This window comes from Seriola aureovittata, chromosome 18 (genome assembly GCF_021018895.1).
Source record: "Seriola aureovittata isolate HTS-2021-v1 ecotype China chromosome 18, ASM2101889v1, whole genome shotgun sequence".
In the NCBI taxonomy this organism is placed as follows: Eukaryota; Metazoa; Chordata; class Actinopteri; order Carangiformes; family Carangidae; genus Seriola; species Seriola aureovittata.
Window position 1 is genome coordinate 20,610,277 of NC_079381.1, and position 26,416 is coordinate 20,636,692.

The following is a 26,416-nucleotide window of genomic DNA, read 5'->3' on the forward strand; positions in this document are numbered from 1 at the left end:
GTAAAAACTACATGTTGTCTGTTGTGCAGTCTCTGATTATGAATTGAAAATGACTCAGCTGTTACCTCATGTGTGATCCAGATGCAGACCAGACTCTACATCTATAACGCTGCCGTAAAGTAAATATATGTACAACTCAAGATTCAGAGCAATCTGTGCAAGCCAACTTGTAACCTTCAGTGAAAGATCACAGAGAGGCTGCTTTACCTCGAAGAATAAATTCTGGGGGTTTTTTTGTTTTTTTTAAAGTGTTGTCAGCAACAGCTTACCCAGTGTTCAATTTCACAATAATAGAATGTTAAGGACTGAATCCATTTTCTGCTCCCAGTTGATTCAAGAGCAGCAGCAGTGAAAAATCGGCTGCTGTTCAGAGCAGACCGATCGGAAAAACAATTTTCCTCGTTAAGCCCTGCTGAGCCATCATCCAAGATCAAACATGACTGATGATACAAAATAACAACTCGGATTTTTATCCTGTTTTATCAGTCAGTGTAAAATGTAGGCATAGAGTATCTGTGGGATATCAGCGCGCCTTAGTTGTAGGAGCCCAACAGGCAAAATCACGAAGCTTACCTTCTCACCACTTGGGCCAAGAGGACCAGCATCTCCTGGGAGGCCTGAGCGACCCTTTGGCCCCTCTGGACCGTCTTCTCCTCTGGGTCCTGCAGGTCCGAGCTCTCCCTGGAAAACGCAAGAAGCAGAAGCCATAAATATCACATCCTTTCTACTTTGACACAATACACTGGACCCACTGTTATCATTAGGGCTGAGCACATACTTGTACCTGAATATCATACATAGACTTATCTTTAATCATTGTCCCTTAAACTACAATTTTTACAACCATGCTGAGAAATAACAAGTTTAACAAAATCAATTTTGGGGTCAGCATTGTCCTTCTTCTCTGGCTTTTGTTGGTGCGTTGCTATATGAAACACAACATTACACATTCCTGGTGCGGCGCCACTAGTGGTCAGAGTCTGCAGGGGAATTAAAGGTCTCAAAAACCTAGTGGTCAGTTTCTCACAGTGAGTGATGGTGTCCTGCACAAACACACAGTGTTCTGCAGTTGTTTTTTTTTGTCTCATGAGAGCTTTATATACGGGGTATTGTCATGTCCTCACTGAACATAAAAAAAAAGAAATGATTCACACTGTATTAGATAATTCCATATTCATCGGGTCACATGAGGAACAAGATAATTCAGGTCACCCTTTTTCAAACTGCTGTTTGTGTAAAGTTGCTTAAGCAATCAAGTGAGGCTATTTTCCCTTGCTGCCTGTCCCTCAAAGCAGTTAGCGATCCTATTATGGCTTCTCTCTGTAAGTGTGTTCTCCTTCAAGCAGGACACACACTAAATGCTCTGACAACCGGTCGCTGCAGCGGCGTGTGAAAGGTATCTAGTTAAAGGCTTGTGCGGAGCTGCACGAGCGAGCGCAAGTGCGCGCACCCACACTCTAGTACACATAAAACGGCATCAAGCAAACTGTACTTGACTCGCACTCGCAGGCTCATCAAAGAGAACACTTTGAATTGAGCGCTCACACACACACACACGCTTTTCATAGGCATGCTTAAAAATTAGTCATTTAGATTCTAGCCCATGTGTGTCTCCTCCAGAGCAGTGGGCCTCCTCAAATCTTTGCTTTCATCTGGATCTGCTACGTCTCCAGAGGAAAAGAGGCTGGAGCCCCCTGTCCCTCTCATGGGTTTGAAGGGGTTTAAAGTGCCATTGATTTCTCCTTCCTTTCTGCACTCGGCTATACAGAGCCGGGTCAGGGATTGGGAGTTTGATGTTTGAAGTAAGAAACTGGTGCTAAGTTATGTTTCTCACTGTAAAAAGGTGTTTCTCCTTTGACTTGACAGAGTAAAACCCTGACGCAGTTTGGAAAAGGATGCGGGTGCTGGGTAAACCTGTCAAACTCCTGAAGTTGCTGAGGTTTGGACTGACTGGAGAGCGGCAGAGGGGATAGAAAAAGGAATTGGAAACCGCTCACGTAAACACGTTCGCACGCGCGCACACTAACAGCTGGCAATTGGAACAACACCTTATGTTTGCTCATTACCCACAATCCCACAGTAGTCACGGAGGCATGGGCCATAAGGGGCTAACGTGAGAGACGTGGTTGGTGCTTTGACTTAGTTCGAGTAAAGGTCACCCCCAAAATACTTAACCCCCGATAACAGTTCAGAATTTACAGCTGTTTCATTAGTATAATTCATCTGATGAGCTTCTGTCAAGACGTGATGGACACATCCGGTTGAGTAAAGTGTAAACAAAGAAGCCTTACCCTGTCGCCCTTGATACCCATATCTCCCTTGAAGCCGGGGAAGCCATCTTCACCCTAGCAAGAGAATAAAGAGGTGAGGATGTAATGAAGGAGAAAGAATTGGATAATACAGATGGTGAAACCATTTGTGTTGTATTCAGCAGACACACACACACACACACACACACACACACACACACACACACACAGATATGAAGTCTTGGCAGGATCTCTTGTTGCCATAGAAACTCTTGATTGTGTTTCTTTTTTTTCTTCTTCTGTAGCAGCAAAATTCAGATGAGTTTCACCAGACTTTTCATTGAGAATATCATTAGCATGAAACATTTCACGCAAGACCTCCACCGCTCTCATCATCATCACCGTTAATGTTCGGTATAATTCATACAAATAATCCAATTTCTCAACTTCAAAGTCTCGTCTCTTCCACACAGTCACAGCCAACTGAGCTGAGCTCTCTTACCTTTTCACCCTTGTTTCCTTTCAGACCGCGCACACCGTCGGCTCCCTGTGATGCAAGAACAGACAGAAGTTACAGGGTGTGCAAAGGAGGGGGACGGGGGGAGGGGGTTTGAATTATATGGATGAAGTCCCACTGTGACGGGAGGATATTCACCACCAGTGTGATGGCTGAAGTTTTTTTTTCTAAAATCAGTCACTAAAGTTATTCGATGTAGCCGATTGTCATTACTTTTTCCACAACGTGTCAAGCGAGTGTGTTATGAAGGACACGCCCTGTGATTTAGGAGTTTTATCTGCATTTTAGCCACTGAAATCCTCACAACTTCCCTTCCTGACCAGTCTGATCATCTTCCCTCAGACTTCAGCCTTGTTACTGGGGGTCTGTTAGCTAGAAGTCAAGCCACTGGTGTGATCCCCTCTCTCAGTGGAAGCTTTAATGATTGGATCAGTCTCACCACCTTGCCAAGGATTTATTTGATGGAGTTTCTTACGTCACGTTTTACCAGCTACTAATGATTCCAAACAAGAGAAGGGCGGCGCGCCTCGAGTTGTCTTCAGCCCCTGTGACTAACCTCAGCACCGTATGGGAGCTAAAGGATGTAAGATCTGAAAAGTTGTCTCTCCAGTCTTTATCATTGCATCACTAAGATAGTTTTTATGTCTTTGGTTCAATGGTCCACAACAATCAACACGGTTCTTCTTTGAAGGAAAATTTAATTTGCTAACTTTATTTTTTTTTGCAAAATCAGACTTGCTTGGTTGGACAAACCTTGGGAATAATAATACAACTTTTTTTTTTTTTTTTTTTTAGAAGAAGAACTTTTAATAAGATAGTGAGAAACTATTAGCCTATAACAGCTGTTAATTGCAAAGCACCAAGAGATAATAATACACATGAATTTTTTAGTGGATGATGATCAACTCACCTTCACGCCTCGGGGCCCAGGATAACCGATGGGTCCTTGAGGGCCAGCGGGGCCCTGGAGCGAGAGATGTTTGATAAGAGCTCGTAACACACACACAATTACAGTACACACATGCACCCACAATGTGAGTGTTATCTAAAGTACATTAATGCGAAATGTTTTATGCATATTTGTCTGAACTAGGACGAAGGGAGGAAACAGAAAAACCTAAAAAGCATTAAAAAATTAAGAAAAGAAGAATTGCAAGCTCCAAAAGTGAGAGAAACAGAATAAAATAAACTTACCATGTGTCCTTTCTCTCCCGGAGGCCCCTCCTTTCCAGGGTGACCCTGTGAATTATTAAGAGAAATATTATTGCATCTCATTTCAGGATAATTACCACCATAAATACTACAACGCCCCCAATAACTGAGGGATTAGGTTGTAAAACTACTGCAGGACGTATCAAACTGGAAAATTGGAAACAGAACCTTTAGAGTTCAATCTCATTTAGGATTTTATCCTTAATGCACAGTATTATAGAGGCACTACCGGCCATTACTGGGCTCTAAAAGTCAAGATTGCCGTTTTGAGACTTAAGACATTGTACACATTTTCTACTTGCATGTGCACACACACTTGCAGAAGAAACACTGATTTAATACAGACATGGGTGTCCGGTGTGGGGGAAAAAAAAAAAAAAAAGGATTGGAAGGAAATTGATTGCATTCTCATGAGACAAAGGAGCTCTGCTAAGCCTCTGATGGGTTTTTAGTGATGTGAGAGAGGAAGGAGAAGGAATCAGACACTAGAGAGGACAGAAATGAGGGGCAGGGAGGGAGCATTGAGACTGAGAAAGAAAATATTGCAGCTGATGGAAGATGTATCCTCCATCACTCTTTCCAGTCTTTCACCAAATCCCACTTTTTTTTTTACAACTTCTTCTTCTGTCTTTTCCTTTCAGTACAGTTATTCATATTTCACCACCTCCCTTGTGTCTCTCTCTCTCTCTCTCTCTCTCTCAGGTGCCACCTGCACATCTGACACAGCTGCCATTAGCACAGGTGTCTTCTGTGCTGTCTGTGCAGAGATGGGAAAGAGGGTGTTTGCATGTATATATGCGTGTGTGTGGGCGGGTCGCTCCACTGTTACACAGCTGTGCTAATGTGTTGTATCATACACATGTTTCAGCCAAATAATTATCTCAGCGTTTTCAAACATTAAAATTTGATGTGCTGCTTTGAAAAAAACCTTCTTTCTCACAGTTTTGCCAATTATAAACAGTGTTTGAAAGACAGAGAGGGAGAAGGAGAGAAGCTGGTTCGCTTTCATTCACTTCTTTGGATGTGTGAGTGTTAACTCACCGGTGGACCATCTGCTCCTGGCATTCCTGGCAAGCCTGGCTTTCCAGTAGGTCCCTAGACAGAAGACAAGTGGTTAGGGTAAATAAGACATCACATAGTAACAGACAACACGAGGCAATCAAAGGTTATAGGGGCCATAAAAGTCTGCAAGAATACAGAGTCTGTAGAAACAACAGTCTACAGCCATGCTAGCAGCTCTGTGAGGCTACACCAAAGCACAGCAGTGCTTGGAGCCAAATGCTAATGTCAGCATGCTAACATCCTCACAGTGACAATCCTAACATCTTGTTGTTGAGCAGGTATAATGTTTACCACATTCACCATCTGAGTTTAGTGTGTTAGCATGCCAACATTTTGCTAATTAGCAATACACATAAACTACAGCTCAAGCTAACGGCACCAAGTTGTACAAATTAAAATTTTGACCTGATGAAAGCGCTAAACTACGGGTGTAAATGAACATTTAGCTCATTAATATGCACTGTCCCCATCAAATAAATAATCAGATCAACAACATTATTAGAATTCATTCTGAGGGGGACACTGGTGTGTGTGTACTAAGTTTCACAGCTGTTCATCTAATAAGGTTCATCCACTGGGAACCATGAATATTAGCCACTAGCATGGTGAATAAAAATATCAATCCCTACGGGGTGTCACATTTCTTTTTCTAACTTCACTGGCAACATGCAAATGGCAAAGCAGCTGTCTTTGAATCAAATATTTAGTGATGTACCGACTTTAAGATTGTAAAAACCTTTTATCATTTATATCTATTAAATCATCCAGTATGTCTGTGTTTTAATCAGCGTGGGCTACTGATTTCTTCTTTGAACCAACATTTTCAAATAAATGATCTTGCCTCTATTCTCTATTTCACTCTTTTATACTTCATCAAATACCATAGCCTTCTAATATTTCCTTTCAGGAGAAGAATAATACCTACATTATTCGTTCTCAAATTCCAGCTGTTCAATAAGAAACTCAATACCCGCCACATCAGATGGCAAATGTGATTTAGCTGAAATTGGATTAAAATGCATCAGGATTAAAATCTGTTTGCACTATTTGATCCTGTGTTGGGGATATGGGGATGGGGGGGAGGGGGTGCCTTTGCATATCAGTGTGATAAGCATTTGGAACTGAATAAGACAGCAACTTGGCTTTCAGTTCATGCAAATGAATTTCCTGCAGTTTTATAGATTTTTGGAGGTCTGTGTTTATTAACATTTTATTACGCTGGCGGTATTTTTTCTCACTGTGGAGTTGCAGGAATGGCGTGCTTCGCGTTATAGTCATTCAGCGATCAGGTGATATCTTACCTTCTCTCCTGGAGGTCCGATGGCTCCCTGGGGCCCTGGAAGTCCCTGTGGAGAGGACACGAAATGCTCAGAACGTTTTCCTTCATGGATGAAGAGAATAATCTAATGTCAGACAACCTGTTCATCACTGACCTGGGCACCTGGGTTGCCTTGCTGTCCAGGAGGTCCTGGCTCTCCTTGAGGTCCCTGGAAAAAACACAAACAGCTAATTTTAGAAATCTCATTATACATATAAAGATTGATGACTTTATTCACTTGAGTAAAACGTCCCATGTGGAGGTAAGAGTGATTTGTTTTGTCTGTATTTGACATTAAAAGTGAAATATTGCTCTGAACAGATATAAATTAAAAGCAATCCAACAGCGCATCACTGTATTATTATCGTCTTAGACCTAAAAGGGCCGTCACTTTTGGACAAATAGCACAATATCTTCCTGTGGCTCAAGGGTAGAGGGCACAAACACATACACACACACACACACACACACACACACACACACACACACAAACACATACATAGTACACATTCTCACATCTACTTTCCTAATGAAAGAAACTGCTGAACCACAAACACCTTCCCTCTCAGAAAACTGGCAATCAATTATGTTGCTCTGGTCCAAGAGTCTGGGAAAGCTGTTGTTCTTCCGTCTCTACCTAGTTGGAAGATTCCCAACAGAACGGACAAGCTGCTCCAGCCAGGTATTTTCTCATTATGGCCTAGCGCTACCAGAAATTGACCTGGAATGATACAATTGGCGATGGCGGATTGCTCAAATGGATCTAAATACAGCCGGTCTATTCTTCATTATCTGCTAAGTATCCTCTGATTGTACTGGTGTGTGTGTGTGTGTGTGTGTGTGTGTGTGTGTGTGTGTGTTTGTGTGTGAGAATAAAAGAGAGAGAGGGATATGAGAGTGAAATAAACAGAAATAGACAAAATTGTTTCTGCGATCGCCTTGTGTGTTGTGTTCTTCTTCTTCTTCTTCTAGTTTTATCTTGGAAATGAATGGTCTTTGATTCTGTATATAAGCAGCTTAATCAATTCTAGCTTCACTTACAATGTTTCCTTTGGGTCCAGGGTGGCCATCCATTCCAGTCACGCCCTACAGCGGAAGAGATGAGCACAACATTCAGCACGTACACATCACACGTAGCGTACGAGGGGAAATCTGGGGTCTCTACATCCTGCTATAGCAGCTCAAACGAAGCCATTTGATTGATGCACAGTGTCCATGTTAAATTAAATCTGTTGAAACAATATAACATATGCTACTCGTTGTGTATGCTGTCGGAGATATATTGAGTTTTGTATTTCCCTGTGGATGTTGTTTGAAGAGTCTTTTGTTCTTGTTGCCTATGAGATGGTGAAAAATTGATTCTGCTCTCAAAACAGTAAATCTAAGGTAACAGCGCTGGATATGAAGAAAAGGTGAGAGGAGGGTACAGGGCACTCACAGGGGGTCCGGGAGGTCCCTGAGGTCCCTTTGGTCCGAGCAAACCTCGTGGCCCCTGTGGAAGAAAGAAGGGAAATTAAACTGAGAGTGATATCACACCTGTGAAGGGATTGATGAATTATTAAACGTGTTCGGCTAAATCAACTTTCAAACTTATACTTCTGGAAGCAACGTGACTTCCTAAATGTCCTTGAGGATATTCTTCAGAGTCACATTTTGAGAGAGAGCTAAAAGCCCCCACTTACACCCCCCACCCCCCTTACTACACATTCATTCCCCACAGCTATGCCTATCAAACAATGCTTTGAATTTCTGTGCTTTGCCTCACAGCTACAGTTACCTAACAAGACGTACTGTCCTGGCAATGTGAATTCAAACCAATGTAGCACACCCTGGTGGACAAAATACTTCATAGCAGGAGATATCAAGGTCTTTCTGATGGTTTTTTTTCCTTCCCTGTCTCCCCCCCCCCCCTTCCCCTCTCCATGGGGAATATCCTGCCTGAGAGAGTGGGAGGCTATTATAACAAGCTTGAAGTGAACTGCCTGCGTTTCTCACCTCCGATGATTCTTTTGTATAGATGAGACTCTAGCAAAGGCCTGATCAACATGTACTTTCTAGCAATATCATGCAAATTCATTTACATGAACAGCGTCTGCAGTTTGCATGTATGATATGATATCATCTGAGAATATGATTGTTCACTAACACACACACACGGCATTATGAGAGCAGGCCCTGAGCTCTCAGCCCTATCATACAATCTCTCAGTGCAAGACTGGATGGTAATACACGTGATCACTCACTGGTTCACCAGGAAGTCCCCTGGGTCCGATCTCTCCATCATCTCCCTGGGAAAGAGAGAGAACGGGTCAGAATGTGGAACACACAGTGAATGATAATGGAGGGAGAAAGTGAAAGGGTGTGTGTGTGCGTGTGTGTGTGTGTGTGTGTGTTACAAGGAGCAAGAGATAATGAGAAGGCACAAAGAATAAGCAGGGGAAGAGGGGATCAGGTTGCATCAGCTGTTGGTAATGAGGATGGGGAGGGAGATTAGAAGCAGATAAAGGTGTGCTGAGATGAGAAAGATATTAGGGAGAAAAATGAGTGAGTAAGGGGAGATGGGGTAGGAAGGTAGAGGAAGTGAAATTCAGATGCTGGCAAAAAACGGCGAGTTTGGTCAAACGGAGAAGTTCAACTTGGGAGTAATTTCTGTCTTTCTGCAGCAGCAGTAACAGCGAGGGGAAGAGATATAACAGAGACATGCACACACTTATTCAAACGCAAGCAAAGGGAAAAAAAAGGGAAAACAAAAGGTATGAATTTTTTTCTTGTGTTACCCTCTCTCCATCCTCTCCATGAGCACCAGGAGGTCCAGACGGGCCAGGTTCACCCTGTAACAACAAACATTTAAATTTAACAGTGGCACACATCAAAGCAAACACACACACACACACACACACACACATATCATTACAGAACAACACTTTTTATAGAAAAACAAAACCACTTACTCTGTGTCCTTTTTCACCAGGAAGTCCAGCCAGACCATCGAACCCTCTGTCTCCCTGAAGAGCGGGAGAAAAAGAGCGGTTTGAGTACTTCCTGCCCAGCCTTCAAAAAAACTCACATTTGAACTGGTTCCATGAAATATGGTGCATTGGAACTGAAGTGGTAAAGAAGAGACGACTATGATGGACAAGGTACCTTGGGTCCAGATTGTCCCGGCATGCCCCTGGCACCATCGGCTCCAGAACGGCCCTGTTTAAAAAATAAATAAATAAATAAGTTTGAAAACATGCAGCCGAAGTAGAGTGAATATACAGTGACGGCTAGAAAACGCCTGGGGTTTTAACTCAACACTCCAAAATGTAAATAAAATATTATCTACAGCACGATTGTCAAAGTATATATTGCATGCTTTGCTGCTGACGGCTCCGTTCGTGTCGCTCTTACCCTTCTGCCGGGCTTTCCAGCAGGTCCAGGGGATCCCAAAGGTCCACGTGGTCCCTGAAAGAAAAACATAGGCATTTGTAGTCTCTGAAACCATCCTGGCAATATCAAACTAAAATGACAAAAGTTGCATGTTACTTTGGGTTTTTTTTAGGACTAATCCAATACTAAAATAGCTCAACAATATTTACATTAGTTGAGGTTAACAAGTTTTCAGAAGGGTCTTGCTTGGATTTTAAAAGAAAACTTGGTATCTTAATATCTTATACCTGAGGTCCTGCCTCTCCAGACTCTCCCTTCAGTCCCGATACACCAGGAGGACCCTGAGAAAGGGAAAAAAAAAGAAGATCTTTCAGCTCAGCTGCAAACTGTTTGTCTATTCATTTCTCTGTGCTGTGGACCACAATAACCTCTGATCAAATATTTGACAAAAAAAATTCTATTGATTTTGAGTCTGTGTTTGCCGTGAGGTGATTTGAAATACGCACCAGAGGGCCGGGTCTGCCAGTCAGACCCATTGGACCTGTAGGGCCGCGCATAGCGAGCTGAAGACAAGGACGGAAGAGATTAGCAACAAGATCGTGAACAAGATAAAGACAAGAATATGCAGAAGATAGAAAAAAAGCCCTTGTACATTTAGCACGTGTACTGATAAATATATTGTGTATTTATGTGTGTGTGCTGTAAGTGAGTTTGTGTGCTCCATGAGTGAATGTGTATATGAATCATGCATGTGAGTAACTCGCAGGGACAATGTGACAGTAATTGAAAATCATTGAAATACATACAAAGAATACAAAAACGTGCGTGTATTAAAAATGGCAGCAAAGATGGCACAAAATAAAATTAAACATTAACAAGACCAAAAAACAGACATCTTTCAAACATGATAAGCAAGTTTGAAGAATGGAGAAAAAAACATTAGTATATACAGTATAATATTGACTACTGAAGTCTGATGTGTTTAGGTGTGAACTGTTACCCTGGCCTGCTGCATGATTGATTGCATCTGGGCCTCCTGTGCTGATACAGCAGGTCCCTTCTGTCCGGAGTCACCTCCGGCGCTGAATCTGAACTATGGAGGGAATCACAGACTGAGATGAGACTTCATCCCAGTGAAAAAGTATTCCAGCACATTTGTGGCACTGGCAAAACACAACAATAAAAACCAGACAAACATTTGGAATGACTCAAAAAATGACATCTCTTGCAGCAAATTAAATATTCAAGTTTAAAAATTCACATCTATTCCAAAGAATATTGTCAGTATTTTTCCTTTAATGCAGCGTTCCCATCTTGAAACTGTGCAACAGATGTTGAACTAAGCGTCAATCTCTAGATGCCAAACCAGCACCATCAAAGGCTGCCTCTGCAGGCCGTGTACTTCGAATTCTACTGGCATCTGGTGGTGGTTCGCAGGTATTGCACCAAAAGGTGAATATCCAGGCTTGTGGTGTAATCCAGGTTTGTTTAGCTCAGGCGTCCAGAGTTCGATTACACAGCACACTCTTCAGGAGGTCGACTGCCAGGTGGTTTACAGATGCACAGCAACACACCGGTGAAGCACTGTGCAGAATTTCAACATCACTGAAACGCTGATACCAAGAAGCAAAATACAAACAGTTGATTCAGAACATCGAGGCTGAGCCAGATCTACTGCAGCTCACCCACCACGAAGCAAATTGCTCCAGAGCACAAAACTTTACAGCTTTTGATCAGATCCTACAGTTTCTTCTTCTATCTAAATTTCTGCTGAGTTTGATTAAGTATTGGCCCAACCCTTTAGAAATCTTAGTCACAATCAAATATATGCAGCTATTTTCTTTTTTTCCTGTCTGCCAATCCCTGGTCTGTCTTTGATTCTTTCCGTCTTCATCTATTTCACGCATTATGTCATTACTCCAACAATGTTCATTTCTTTACTGACATTCCTCTGCATCATCAAACCTTGAACAAAATGTTCTTCCACATCAGATTGTTGAGCAGCAAGGCAGGGACACAGAAAACAAACTCTGATTGGAGCTACATTATTTTTAAATAGAGCAGATTAGAAAAAAAAGAAAAGATGCATCACTAGTGGATGGATGTAAGTGGGCTGTTTAAAAAACACACACACAATGTTAAGATTTGTCATTTAACCCTGTCACGCTGATTCCACAATTTCAACACGACGAGCCAAAAAGTCCTTCGGTGAAATAACAATGCGTGTTTCTCATTAGGGCTCGGAGCTCAGGGGTCGGATTTCAAGTCGTGCTCTCTGCCAGTGGATACACCAGAACGACTCGAGTTCCTGTCCAGACAGAGCTCGCCACATGGCTCACCCAGACAGCTTTTTGTGGACCCCCTGAAACCGCAGCTTTACATCTGTACAACTAATCAGTTCCAACGGCAGCAGTGTGACACATCTTCCAAGAACAAGGAAGAGAGATTAAAAAAAAAAAAAAAAAAAAAAGGTAGACAGCATAGGAAGTCGTTAGGACTTGCTGTGTGACTGCTGCAGTCCAATCACTGGATGCAGCTGAAGCTACAGAGAGAAACCACTGCTTTGCTTTGCTTCCCGCCTAAAGCTAGACGACTTCCTGGGAGACAACCTGATAGGTGACATGTTGGCTGCAGAATGTAGAAAACTGTAGGTAAAGAAAAGACTGTAATACTTTAAATTTAAAGTCAGGACTCGAAACAACAGAGTGAGTGAGCACTGCGGGTGATAAAACAGGGCCGATCTCACTCATTAAACACACCACAAGGGGCTGCTAAAGCACAGATTTACATTACAAGATATTCGTGAGGTCCATCAAACACGCTTTCAAAGGAAACCCCCCTTCATTCCAGTGAGCTGTGTAAACCACATGTCAGAGTTATTGATAAAACAGAGGAGGATGCATCACTCTTGGCTTTAAAAAAGTCTAAACAAGGATATAAAGTCACATGGAAAACATTTTAGCGCTTAAAGCGCGGCAAACATAAAAGCAGATTGTGTTTCCTATTTTGCTATTTTTAACCCTTTTTTTTGTTGACAACTGTAATTTACTTACAGGCAGCATCAGGACAGTGCCAGGGGGTCCTGGCAGACCATCAGCACCAGGGAGACCAGCGCGACCTGGAGGACCCTTTGATGAAAAATAACACACATAAGGACACGCACACAGAAAGAAATGTGGGTTTTTTTCTCTTCTTTTTTAGAGCTCTGGAAATTAGTGTGACATATAAGAATCTATACTCACCCTCTCTCCAGGATCTCCAGGACTGCCTGGTGGGCCAGAAGAACCTGGGGGTCCGGGGAGACCCTATTTTAAGCAATACATACAATACATACATAAGAGAACAGTCATATTTGCTCTACTAAACGTTCTGGCCTTTTATCTGGCAAAGTGGTCACACATGGGAGAAAGGAATGCATGAGGCAATATGGGACAGATTGTTGAGTTGTAAATCTTTTGTGAGGCGCTCTTTATTTGTCTATAGCTCAGTGCTTGAATGGCCGGCCTCCGTGAGACTCCATCTGCATGGTGTCAAGAGCAACTGTGTCTGAAAAAAATCTTCCTAGACAAATAATTAAGTTCTCCTACATCTTGGCAAGTCCATATCTCTTCAGGGGAACTGTTCTTCTCCCACTTTTCATTAGAAATCAGGCAGCCAAGGATTTCTACAGCAAAGCATTAAGGTTGAATTTTTTCTTTTCAAACGACACAGTGTGAAAAGACAAACAGAATGGGTGACATAAACCATTACCATCTTTTATTTATCAACAGAGATTACAAAGAAAAATGCCTGTGTTTAAAAAAACTCAGGGAAAAAGAGGATGTGGGGAAAAAAACAGAGGAAGTTAAGAGGGAGAGGCCGAGAGTGACAGAATCTGAGACAGATTGACTTACTGTTGGGCCTTCAGGCCCAGGCGGACCCTCCACCAACATTCCCTGAAACACAGAAAGATACCATCAGATACCACACGGGTCACGGCCTCATTCAACAATATCACAGCCCTTTGTCCATAGAGTCACAGCTTCAGTTAAAGGAGTTAAGTGCACATGTTCCAACACACCTGCTTATCAACCTTCAATCTAAAAGTCTTTGCCGACTTTATGTACATTCCTGCCTGTCATTTCAGTTAGGCTTGCAATTAATCCACAGAGAACAGGAGAGCGAGTGACGGCAGAGACGCCCTCGGGTGCTCTCCTACCTGGACTAGCTAAAAGTAAGTGCAAACCAAATTTAAGTTAATACGTTTTAGTTGATACCGGCAGATGTGTGCGTCTCTTCTTTGAAATACATTATTAAAGTGTGTTTCTACCATACACGCTATGCCTATAGTGAAAAAACAGCAAACCTCTGACTCGCAGACACACTGTTGCAGCTCGGTGGCTGCAGATATATTGCTCTGTTTGTTTGCTCTTGTGGTAACACTTTGGCTTCCTGCTTTGTTATGAAGGAAGAAAAACCCAGATGTTATCCAAACCTATTTGAATTATGTGATCACAGCATGTTTTCCCATTAACCCCCCCCCCCCCCAGCTGTTCCCTCTGAGCGTTTTTATCGTAACAATTACTCCAACTGATCTTTGATCCGAGGTCATGCCTATAGTTTTTGCCTGCTGGGAAATGGGCGAGACCTTTGGGAAAAAGGTGTCTCTGCTTTTTTTCTTGCATGTTTACAAGAGACAAGATACACAGGGTGAAGATCTGGTTGGTAATGTGTCCTTAAACACGCTTATACATACATATAAGCAAACGGTCATGGTGGAAGTGCGTGCACGCTCCCTCCTGCTCTTACATATATAAACATGAAGACACTCACTCACAGACACATGTATACTTGGTGGAGCTCAGTGACAGTTGTTTGAAGTGAAACAGCTGTAGCTCGATAAGAGATAAAAAAAATTAAAAAAAATTCCCTCTGTGTGTGATGCACCTCTGCGAAACACACAAATGTACATGTGAGTATGTGAATCAGGGCTGGATGTGTTCCACCTGTTTGTATTTACACTGAGCTTTAGGTTTTTGGCAGAGAGGCAGGAAAAGTCTCTCTCACTCGCTTTTGTTCTCCTTGTATTCCTGCCCTCCCTCCCGTCTCCCCGTGTTTACACACTGCCCACACTGTGTTTGGAGATTATTGACAATCCCTGCATCGCCGTTCTCCAAATGTTTATGCTGTACTCCTGATCACCTTACCCAAGGATACTACGAGAAAAGGTCTGGTAGGCCCTAATGAGCGTGTTTTAGCCTTGGGATTCTCATTGAGAAGCGAGGGCTTGGGTTGTGTTTAGATGTGGATCACACATACTGTATGTGCTCGCAGATATAAACATACGCCCGTGTGCACATACACGCACACAGCTTACATCTGTTGCCCAAGTATGTTGTTCAAATAGTGATACTCACAGGCTCAATAACAGCAGGCTCTCCCTTCTGTCCCTTCTCGCCATGAGCTCTGTTGACCTACACACCAAACATACAGACACAAACATAATCAGCCCCCCCTTCCTCTTCATCATCATCATTATGCTATGCTCTTCATCTTCAAGATCATGTCTTTGGCAGTGTGTTCTTCCGTTATTTTTCACCTCTCCATAATAGGAATCCGTCTCCGCAGGCAGCAGTTTCCGCTCTTCTTCGTAATTCAGGTCATCAAAGTTGTCGTAATTATCTAAATCAGTATAGTCTGTGAGGTGCTCCTCCTTGAACCGATCCAGATCGGTGTAGTCGCTCTCGCCCCCCACGCCAAGGCCGGCTCCCGTGTCGATGGACCCCCCGGCTCCGGTGCCAGCACTGGCTGATCCACCTCCAGCAGAGGAGGATCCTCCCACAGAGACAGAACCTCCTCCGACAGTGATGGTAGAACTGCTGCTGCTGCTGCCGCCGCCTCCTTCGCCGCCGCTGATGTGAACTGTCCTGTCACTGCCGCCAACGCCGCCTCCGCCAGCTGCGCCGCCTCCGCCGCCTCCACCACCTCCACCACTGATGTGCACAGAGCTGCTTTCTCCACCGCCAATGTGACCTGTACTGCTACTGCTGCTGCCGCCACCAACACCGGTGGTGTAATAATCATATTCATCGCCGTAGTCATCGTAGGAACCTCCCACCTATAAAAACACCGATATAGTAAGTTAGTTATTACACAGACACATTGATTGATTCACTGATTGATCGATTGTTTCAGCTCTATAGGGAAAGCTGCAGCGTAAATTTCTATAAAATAATTTATTCCTTTGCGGTGGGATTTTTAAATACATTAAACGGATTGGTGGATTATAACAAGAAGAAGGGCCTCGACTTAAGCCTGCTACATGAAACCTTTCTCTGCTGCTGAATGTAGTTTCTTGCCGGGACCAGTTGGTGATGGTCGCTCACCAAGAGCTTCAGACATCATTGTGTTTACAAGACGAGAGGTTATAATACGTCCTCTGTGCAGCTACTTCATCAGGACAGACTGGACGCTACAGTGACTCGGTATCGGAAAGTGACAAGACAGTCCAACCGTAGAAGAAAAGACAGCTGTTGGTGAATGAACTCAGGACGTTGCTACTAGACTGGTAGGTAAACAGCTGCTGATGTTAACGTTGGCTATGTAGAAAAAAACTTACATATAGCTCCTTTAAGTATCACACACACCTTGTATAGAGTACACGACAACAATTAAGTCAGGAAGTCAGTGAAATTAATGTCAACCTACTGATGTGTCATTGATGATGATCTTTGAACCTCCTGTTCCCCTGGTGATGACGCTCCTTTCGATTCCGGTCCCTGCGCCCAAGTCAATCTTGCCCCCTGCTCCCAAATCCAGTTCACCCCCGGTGCCAACGCTGGTGATGGTGACACGTCGAGAGGTGTCACCATCGGGTGCCGCCGTGGTCTCATCGTAGTACGTCTCGTAGGTACCGTAGGCGTCGTAGGTGTCGTAAGGGCTGGCCTCTTCTCCGTAGGCGTCTCCTCCGCCGGTGGCGGTGCCTGAAGAGCTCGGCGAAGAGCTGCTGGATGAGGAGCCAGAGGATGAGGAGCCAGAGGATGAGGAGCCAGAGGATGAGGAGCCTGAGGATGAAGAGCCTGAGGATGAGGAGCCAGAGGATGAGGAGCCAGAGGATGAGGAGCCTGGGGATGAGGAGCCTGTGGAGATGGAGGTCAAGACTTTGCTGCCGGTGCCATCAGAACCGCCCCTCAAGACCTCCTCCACTGTGGTCACCACACTGTCTCCACCTGGCACCTGTAAGGCATAGAGGACATTTGAACGTATGAAATCGTAAGATTGCATACAGATTATTAGATGAAATCCATCTGTGGCAAAACATATATTAGTAGAATACCTTGACTTCTTTTGTGGTTGTCTCAGAATCAGAGGTTGATTCATAAGGCTTGCCATCCACGTCCTCATAGTAAGGGTATTCATAATAGTAGCTGTCCTCCTCTGTGTTCTAAAGGAGAGAAACATTACACAGTGTGACTGAGAGAGAGAGAATAGCTATCAATTATTAAAAGCATGTTTTTTTAAATACGATCCACTGCTCCGCTGCTGCTGCGAGGCTGATGCGAGGCTGATGCATGTGCTACAGACCGGCCATCGATCAGACACACGCACCAATATCTCCTCCTTGCTGAAGTCTCCCTGTTGCAACATGTTACGGCTCAATGACAGATTACTTTTCCACTGCTTTCTTAATGAAACTGTCTGGAGAAAAAAAGAAAGAAAAAAAAAAGCGGGTACCCTGCAGGCACACTGACAGGCCCCAGGGCCAAAGAAAAAGGTCAAGAGAAAGAGCTTCCTGTCCGTCTTCTAACGACTTCTCTGACACACCTTTGATTAGCATGTTCACAGTGTATTGGTATTCAGTGCAGACGCAGGCTTAGGCAGGCACCACATCATTCCTGAACATTATAAACAAATTGCACAGCCTGATAACACTCTTCTTCTCAGTCAGCACTTTTCCTCTGGCACAGTGCAGGTCTCCTACATAAGCCAAGAGGCTCTTTTCAGCACAGGATCCAACCAAGATCTGATTTGAGTATTAGACATAATTATGGATTAAGGGAAATTAACTTCCTTGAGTTTCTACAATACCCTGCATCCTCATGCTATATGCAAACATCTAGCAAAATTACATCTGGTCATAAGCGACACTGTGAGTTCAGAGCATATAGAAACTGAAGATAATAAAGGTCATGTTACTTACGTATTCGTCTGTGTTGGGGTCCTGGTTCTGAGGCTGATCGGGCACTGGCACTTCGCAATCAGGGCTGTAGTGCTCACAGTAGTCATAGGCAGCACGATGGTCTGCTACAATCATTAGCTGCTGGATGTCTCCCTGGAAACCACCAAAGAAACAGGAAGGGATGAGACTCACTGGACACAGATACAAGGTCATGCATGTAAATAAACAAGCAAACAGCCATTAGCGACAGACATGGCGGTCTCACACTCTGTGGCCCCTGGGGGGGGGGGGGGGGGGGGGGGGGGAAATGAAAGCAAATAAAGATGAGGGAGAACATCTGTGTGCAGCATTATCACATGCAGAACAGGCAGCGCTGAAACTAGGTCAAACCATGGGGAATCTAAGGGTGACTAAGTGATGAAGAACTTTGTCTGGAGTCCAAGAGTGTCGATTCGCATCAGGGCTGAGCACCGGACTGTGAGACAAGAAAGCTTGCAGCAAACAGTGCGGAGTTACAAGAGAACATGGAACAAGTGACTTCATGTAGCTGCGGACGATGATACAAACAATCACACAACCACAGGCTCTCTCTCTCTCTCTCTCTCTCTCGCTCACACACACACACACACACACACACACACACAAGCACAGAGCACATTTTTAACAAGATGAATGATTTTAAACAGAACACATAAGCCCAGCCCGAGATCTGAACGGGACATGAGTGATTCCGCCCTCGAGCTGATTGTATAAGACGAATTTATCAACTCAGCCTGTGCGACACGGAGAACGTGAGCAGACCTGCGCTAACAGATAGCTGATCCGAGCCATCCGACTTAAAGGTGTGTGTGCATAAACTGAGTTGAGGCGCAGGGGTGGGGTGGGGGGAGGGAGGGGAGGAGGTGAGGCACGGGGGGGTGGAACAGTAGCAGAAGGAGAGAGATTCAAAGAAAGAGACAGAAAAGAGGAGATTGAGAGAAAAAGAGCATGAGAGAACAGGGGAGAAGAAGAAAAGGCTCAGAAGGATCCCCAGGCTACATAGGGAGCTGGGTGTGGGTGTCTGCCACATGTTTTCTGAACAGAATGCATATGGCACCAAATACACTGTATTGTATCCATCCAAACGTGTCCCGATCACACTTCCAAATGCAGTGATGTCATTCCACATCAATCAAACTCAGTGACTTCTGCTGAAACAAATATATTTTCGGAGGGAGGTATGAGAATCACGAAGCGACGCAACTCTGGGAACAGACCGCCACAGAGCATGAAGTGTTTTTGATTATGTCCGATTGCCAAGAGTCTGAAATCCCTCAACATGTCTTTCCAGATGAAATTCTCCACAGACGGCTATCTATCCTGACAACCAGAAATGGATTGCATTTGTGGTCTAACCGGTGACAGTTCAGTGAGAACTACCAATCCCAATGCTACATACTCGAAACATACCACACAGAACTCCGTGTCTGGCATCCTTTAAAGACCCCTCGCAAAACTCCACAAGATGATGTTTCCTGCTCCGTCCTTGGCTTATGTTATCAGTGAGGTTTATGGTGGATGCAGGGAAAACAAATCCCAATACTTCCTCCAAGACAGAAGGACCGGAGTAGCCATTACACAACTCTCCCAGCTATGAACCCTGAGCTCCCAGGAAACTTTCAAATGGCTACTTCTGAGCCATTTGCCCAAAGTCACACTCGGCGCGGAGGCTAGACTTGGTATCAGTTTGACAGTCTGCGCCCCCCCCCCCCTCATCCTGGCAAGACTGTGTGTCACAGCTGCACCGTGAGGGGATGATGGGATTTCACTGTTTGAAATGAGGTCACATTCAATAAGGAATAAGCCTTCAGTGCAACAACAACAGCCCTGCCGTCTGGAGCATTGCAACAGCTTTCCCATTCACATGCCATTCTTCTGCTTTTCCTTTTTTTCTTTTTCCCTTACACTCTTTTTCTTCACCTCGCAGAGCAGGCGGGGGGGTGGGGGGGACGTCAACGCGGATCCTGACCACAAGTGGTGCGATCCCAATTTCAGCGAGATGAGCTAATTAATCATACACCTTTAGCATTAACGAGAACATCCTCGCGGCACTGAGGGCACCGTGGAAGAATGTGTTTAATGGTGTGTGACATGTACACACAGAGAGAGAAAGTGTGCATGCCTAGAAAGAAAAGTGTTCTGTTATACGGTGCTTATTGAAGCTGGAGAAGCTGATGGCTGCATTTGATTGTACTAACAGTACAGCCAGAGGCATATGAGGGGGGGGGGGGCTGGATAGAGAATGTGAGCCTGAGCTGAGCTCAGTTGTGTTGGACCAATCATTGCGGGCCAGCTCCAGCCGTCTGAAGTTTTATTCTGTGTTAAAAGTTCTGGACTATAAAAAGAGGAAGCCAAGCACTGAGCGCTGCACAGAAACCAACTGCAGATGGATAGGCAAAGAAAATTTTTAGGAACAATCACATCTCACTTAGAGGGGCGTTCGAGCAACTTTAAATTGCACTTAGATTAAGTCTAGAGAACAGCGAGAGAGAAAAAGAAAATCAATGCAGCAGACTCAGATATATCCTCACTTTTCCACTTAGTTTGGGTTTAGTTCCAAAAACACAGGGTCCTATATTTCCCAGAGTGTCACTTCATAGTGTCTCTTCATTAGACCTTCCCCGCCTGGTAAATGCTAACATCTATCAACCTCTGCACCATCTTGGAACACACACTTTCTGTTATAGACCCTGAAGGCATCACAATGACATTGTTAGGGGTTATTTTCTCCTCCAGAGCTCCAAATCTTTTCACGGGCTGTGTGGTGTTCTCTGTAACTGCTAAAATACAGAGTTTTACACAAATAATTGTGTGAATACTTGTTTCATTTCCTGTTTCTGATCAGATACAGACAATGGTATTAAATCACACACAATCTACAGTCTAAGCCAGAAATTCTGCATCACAAAAGATGCCTGTTTACCCTAATTATTTCATTTTCCATCCTCCATCTTTACACACAAATTATTTCTGCACTGATATAAAAGCCCTACAGTACATTTGTTCCCATGAGAGCTGCACACCTTCACAGTAAAACTATTGTCATAAGTCTTTATCCACCGTGACAACCACTAAAGCTGGTGCTGATTTCCTTTTCTCTGAGCCAGAGCTGCTCTTTTCACTGCACGTCACTCGACAGATTCCGGTGCCAAGCGTTATATAAGCTGCTGTTTTACAGATGTAAGGGAAGCGGTAAATATTCCTATACTGTACTCCAGCTGTATGCTAATGCCAAGTTTCTCATTTAGTATTTAGCATTCTGGTGATGAACGGTCAACGCCGTCCAACAGCCCATTAAAGCCTGAGATATTTACACTATTACTTGTGTATGGAAGGTACTTCTCTATATTTTGATGACAGGAAACTGCAGCTATTGCAAATGCAGAGTCAGGGATTCAGCGTGTGATAAGGATGATTGGTTAACCCCGACACTTAAACTTAAGAACACCTAAAAAAAAAAAAAAAACTTATAGATAATTCTTCACCTCAAATACACAGCGACAAAAAAGCAAGAGCAAAATATACCAGATATGAGATGATACACAGCTCTATATGCAGACACATAAGCACCAATCCCACACCCAGAGAGAGCGCACCGAAGGAAAGAAAAACCCTGGAATTACACAATCACACCCAAACTCCTCGGGGAACCATAAAAGACGTGCAATCAGCTCTCCATAGTTGAAGAGGGGACAGTGGCATTTTTCACTCTGGAGCATCATGTGGCACATCAGAGTGGTGCTTAAGGCAGAATTTTGAGACAATAACAGGGCTGCCGCTGTCACCATCTCCCTGAATCCCGCTGAAATACGACTCTGCTCCTGGCCGACGCTCTCTCTCCTCACGTCGAGCCCTGGTGGAAAAGCTGTCGGCTGTGGCCGCGAGCGGCGGGCGACCTCACTTCACATAATTCATGTTAAAGAAGCTACACACACACATACATACACACACACACACACACACAAAACTTGCACGTGTATGTGTGAGTGGTTACAGGGGGGTCGCAGCTTATAATTAGATCACGGAAGCCGAGCAAATCCAGACTGATCAATACCACTTAAAAACGTTTGCATTAATCTGTCATTTCTGCATTTTAGCAAATAAAATGTCACATCATCTTTCGGGCTTTTCATTTCCAGATCCTCACCCTGTTTGGCCCCCGCATTTTTTTTTTTTTTTTTTTTTTTAAATCCCTGCTGGATGTTCTGGCTGCGTCCAGGTGGGGGCAGGAGAGTGCTCCAGTGAGCACAAAGCCAAACATCTGCCTCCATCTGAACCTGACCCACAATCATGACGGGTGGACCGAGTTCATTGGCTCTCTTATTATAAAAGATGTGATGCATGCGACTGAAAGCGGCATAATGACTGGCTTTGAATGGGATATATTATTGCTGTATGAGTGGCTGAAATTGAACAAAATCAACCACATGCATACACGCTCTTCTCTCTTTCATACACACACACACACACATACTTCAGGCATGAAGTGAAAGGCTGGTTCTTTCGACTAGAGCAAGGTCTCGGGGTGATGTCAGACGACCCCCTGCTGCTCAGTTTAGGGATGCTGCTTCATGAAGTCTTTCTTGGCTTAGAGCGGCATAGGAAGAAATAAACAGCATAAACCGATGCTCATTATTTCCCCATATCCCCAAGGACAGCTGGTAATGACTCTGTTTACCTTCTTTAAACTTCACATTAAACAAAGACAGCAGCTTTATGAAGGAAAACTCAAGTCTAGTTTTTCATCATTTTTCCTGGTCAGATGTCAACAAAAGGGAAAACGGGTTGGATGGGGCCCCACGGAGCTGGATAAGACTCTGGGAGGTCCGAGCTCTGGCTGTATTTTAAAGCGAACTACTTTCACAGCATATTTACACAGTCACCCATGAGCTCTGAGCCAGGCCCTGGTCCCACTGCCAGCCCACACCGGCACACTCACAGTCCCAGCGCCTGGGCATTCTCCAACCTGACCACAAAAACCAAACAACACACAGCAGAGGTCAGCTCACTGCACAGGGGCCATAAATCAGCACGGATACACACACACACACACACACACACACACACACACACACATGTACACACACAAGATGGGTTCACATAGCTGTTTAAGTACATACAAGCAGACATAGATGGTTAGAAACACACATACACGCACCGACAGAGAAAATACACTCCAACAAATCTACACCATTAAACCATTACCAGTACATTTTCACCCGCATGCACTTTCCCCTCCAGACTGTCGCGCAATCCCGACGCTCAGAGCGGCTGCCAAGAGCAACAGGCCCGTCTGCCACCCCACTTATCCACTACACGCCACCTTAACCGTTCCCTCACCCCTCTGCCACTATCCTGTTCTAAGGGTCTTCTCCCCCTTCAGCCTCCCATCCCCCCGATCACACATCCCGCCTTCTGCATAAGAATTTAATCCCACACCTCTGAGGACTATGGGCAGCCATATTCCCATTTCCCGTTCTTTTTGGGGGAGTGGAAACCAGAGCGGCTCGCCTCGCCGAACACACATAGATCCTGAGTGTTTGGCTTGGCCATTTTGCTGAAATCTACATATTAAAAAAAAAAAAAAAAAAAAAAAAGTGCTGAGGGCACACTTCAGGGTTTGCTGACACAGTAGAGGAATAACAGAGGGAATAAGGGGGTGAAAGACAAACATCTGACATGAGTTAAGGAAATTCTCTTAATTATCCATGGTGGAAACTCCATCTTCCCTCAGGCTACTGAAGTCTACGTCCCGGTCCTCGGCCTCAGGTGTATAGAGGTAGTGTGCTTTGACAGTGAAGCATGACATATGGCTTGGACAAGATAACGCAGAAATACGCGACTACAACAAATACGTACGAGGAAGGTGAACTGTGGGATTTTACATTGTGGATTTTTGGATGTAACATTTTTTAGTGTTTGGTGATACATCACAGACTCCTGAGATACATCACTGCATCAATAAAAAGTGACGTTGTGGCCACATTATTGAAACTCACAGCTTTATTGTGGCCACGCTCTCATAAATTCTCCACTTGACTCTGTCATCGCAATCCATTATAACCGATGACGAATGCTTCAGAGACGTATGTGTGCTGTTACATCTGGATCACAGTGTATCTCTGGATCCAGCTGGGACAGTTTGCATTTCACACATGACTCTAAAAACTGATGTCAAATGTGTCAATTCCCCCGCGGACATGATTTCATCTGTGGTGAAAACTGAAAATTGCATGAGACACATTTGCACTTGACACTGCAGCGACATAAGAGGACGGAGGTGGATGTTTGTTATCTTGCTTCATGTGAACTTCCAAAACCTTGTCCAAGTTGTTTGCTGTATGCATTTCAACCACGTCTGGGTCGTCTAGTCGAGGATTAATTAGCGGTCAGTGGTCAAGCGTCTAAAATGTGTCTTTAATAGTCTCTTCTCACTGCATCCTCAATGCATTTACATGTTTATTTGGAGCTGTCCGCTTCAGATCAGAGCAACCATGACATATTTTATTGTGGAAACATTTCTAAATACCCCTTTGTATCTGTGCACCACACCAGTCCTCGTGACCCAGTCTCTGCTAATGGATCTCCATGAGAGGAGCTCATTCCATTCAGCAGCTCTCACCGCTTCCTGACACCCAGACGCAAAGAATCAAAGAGTCAGGTACATTTGTTGAAAACTGTTGAACTGCGGAGCAACAGGTTTCAAAAGCTTTACTGGAGCTAATAAGAAATAATAGAACAGAAGCCCAGTCGAGGCCTGGCAACGTCAGCCAAACCGTTTTTTTTATTACTACTACTAAACGGAGCCAAAATGAGCTTAAGTCTGATTCTGAATTTTGGAAATCTACTGCAAATGTGGACTGTGGTGTCAGTAGATAATCTGCAGGACAAACTCTGTTGAGATGTAAATCAGGAGAAGCTCTGGAGGGTGAAAACATCGTTACCTTAGATGACTGTGAACTATAAAGGGGAGGCTGAGTGGATGGCAGTAGAACTGAAGAACAGTCCATGAGGAAACAGGATGTGTAAAACTCATCATGCCATCACAATATTATTAAAGCTCTTAACGAGCATCAAGCTCATGTGTTGCATGTTTTTTTACTACTTTTTTCCTGGCTCTGGTTGCACCATGGGAGCCCCACAACTTGCTTCATCCCAGCCCCATTAAAGGCCTCCCAACTCTTTACACTGCTCCTTTACTCGTATCATCCTGCCTTCACTCCCATCTCTATTCATAATTATTTTTAAATATTTCATGAATTTCCCCTAGGGGATAAATAAAGTATCTATCTATCCATCTAATCTTTTATTTCAGTATGTCTGACCTCAGGCATCGTCTTCTGAAGCCCATCACGCTTTCTTACCTCCGCATCTTATCACCCACACACCCACACACATGCACGTCCACCCCCAACCCCCCCCCTCCTGCTCAGCCCTGGGACAGCCTATCAGCGGCTACCAAGGAAACCTCTGGATGATGTCATGTGGTGTGGCTGCTGTTCCAAGACTGACATCAGTGGGGAGAGAGCTCCTCATTTTTTCCAGAGTTTGACCCAAAAGTTTTGGCTCCTCTACCTGAACCTCCTGCGCGAGCCTCCCCCGCGCCTCCTCCTCCCTCTCTCACCCTCTCTCTCCTGAACATCTCGTTTTCTCGACATCGAAACTCTCCTCCAACTCTCTAAAATACCAAATTTATCTCATATATCTGTGACAAAAACTACACTATGTAATCGCCCACTGGACGAGGATGCTTTCGCTCTGCTTCGGCTGAGACAATGGAGGCCCAGACAAGAACTGCTGTGTTTGCACGGCTCCACCTTGGCCGCCTCGATTCACCCGAGGTCCCCCTGCGGATTACCTCTGAATGAGGCCGAGTGGTTCATCTGTCCCGTTTGTGTTCCCCCAGACCAACCGCAGCCATTTATTTCACTGAACGCTACTCAGAACCGAGGGATGGGCATTAAATTATCTCTGGTTTTTCTTGGCACGCTCACTGGGAAACAACAGTGAAGGGGGGAAATCAGGGGACACATTCTGCAGATGGACTATGTCAAACTCTCTACTACTTTCTGAAAAACACAGATAAAAACACACACATGATCTAAACATCCCGAAACCCTCAGTCATGAGGCAAAACAACATTGCTAAAAGTCATTAGCTGGACTTTCCTTAAGATAATGACTCATAATGACTGACTTTTACAAGTGCGTTACAATCATTATAAAAAAAAAAAAAGTAATTACTATTTCATTTGCAGCTGATGAACAGTGATTACCAAGTTAAATACCTGTCTGCTTACATAATCACCACTCTAACTACATTCATAATCTTTGCTGGCACAAGCCACAGTACTCTTATGCAAGAAAAAAAATAACATTATGGCACTTATAGAGGGTAGATGCTCTGTGGCCACAAAACCATGTCAGAAACCAAACCACAAACCACCTCAACATACAGTAAGTGCTACTCTTCTCCACACTGTTGTATGT

The 26,416-nt window shown here is 44.2% G+C and overlaps 1 protein-coding gene across 2 annotated transcripts in view; it reads right to left on the reverse strand.

Annotated features, from left to right (window-relative positions):
• col5a1 (procollagen, type V, alpha 1) overlaps window positions 1-26,416 on the reverse strand; it is a 73,588-nt gene that overhangs the window by 21,274 nt on the left and 25,898 nt on the right. For both annotated transcript variants that reach the window (XM_056404097.1, XM_056404096.1), the window contains exons 5-30: window positions 17,910-18,041; window positions 17,046-17,153; window positions 16,418-16,945; window positions 15,309-15,827; window positions 15,127-15,183; window positions 13,624-13,665; window positions 12,973-13,035; window positions 12,784-12,858; window positions 10,731-10,823; window positions 10,237-10,293; window positions 10,018-10,071; window positions 9,752-9,805; window positions 9,503-9,556; window positions 9,310-9,363; window positions 9,136-9,189; window positions 8,602-8,646; window positions 7,797-7,850; window positions 7,400-7,444; window positions 6,474-6,527; window positions 6,342-6,386; window positions 5,020-5,073; window positions 3,961-4,005; window positions 3,677-3,730; window positions 2,752-2,796; window positions 2,292-2,345; window positions 574-681 (exon numbers count right to left, since the gene is read on the reverse strand). In XM_056404097.1, coding sequence (XP_056260072.1) covers window positions 574-681; window positions 2,292-2,345; window positions 2,752-2,796; window positions 3,677-3,730; window positions 3,961-4,005; window positions 5,020-5,073; window positions 6,342-6,386; window positions 6,474-6,527; window positions 7,400-7,444; window positions 7,797-7,850; window positions 8,602-8,646; window positions 9,136-9,189; window positions 9,310-9,363; window positions 9,503-9,556; window positions 9,752-9,805; window positions 10,018-10,071; window positions 10,237-10,293; window positions 10,731-10,823; window positions 12,784-12,858; window positions 12,973-13,035; window positions 13,624-13,665; window positions 15,127-15,183; window positions 15,309-15,827; window positions 16,418-16,945; window positions 17,046-17,153; window positions 17,910-18,041 — 2,547 coding nt within the window. The remainder of the gene's footprint in view (window positions 1-573; window positions 682-2,291; window positions 2,346-2,751; window positions 2,797-3,676; window positions 3,731-3,960; window positions 4,006-5,019; window positions 5,074-6,341; window positions 6,387-6,473; window positions 6,528-7,399; window positions 7,445-7,796; window positions 7,851-8,601; window positions 8,647-9,135; window positions 9,190-9,309; window positions 9,364-9,502; window positions 9,557-9,751; window positions 9,806-10,017; window positions 10,072-10,236; window positions 10,294-10,730; window positions 10,824-12,783; window positions 12,859-12,972; window positions 13,036-13,623; window positions 13,666-15,126; window positions 15,184-15,308; window positions 15,828-16,417; window positions 16,946-17,045; window positions 17,154-17,909; window positions 18,042-26,416) is intronic.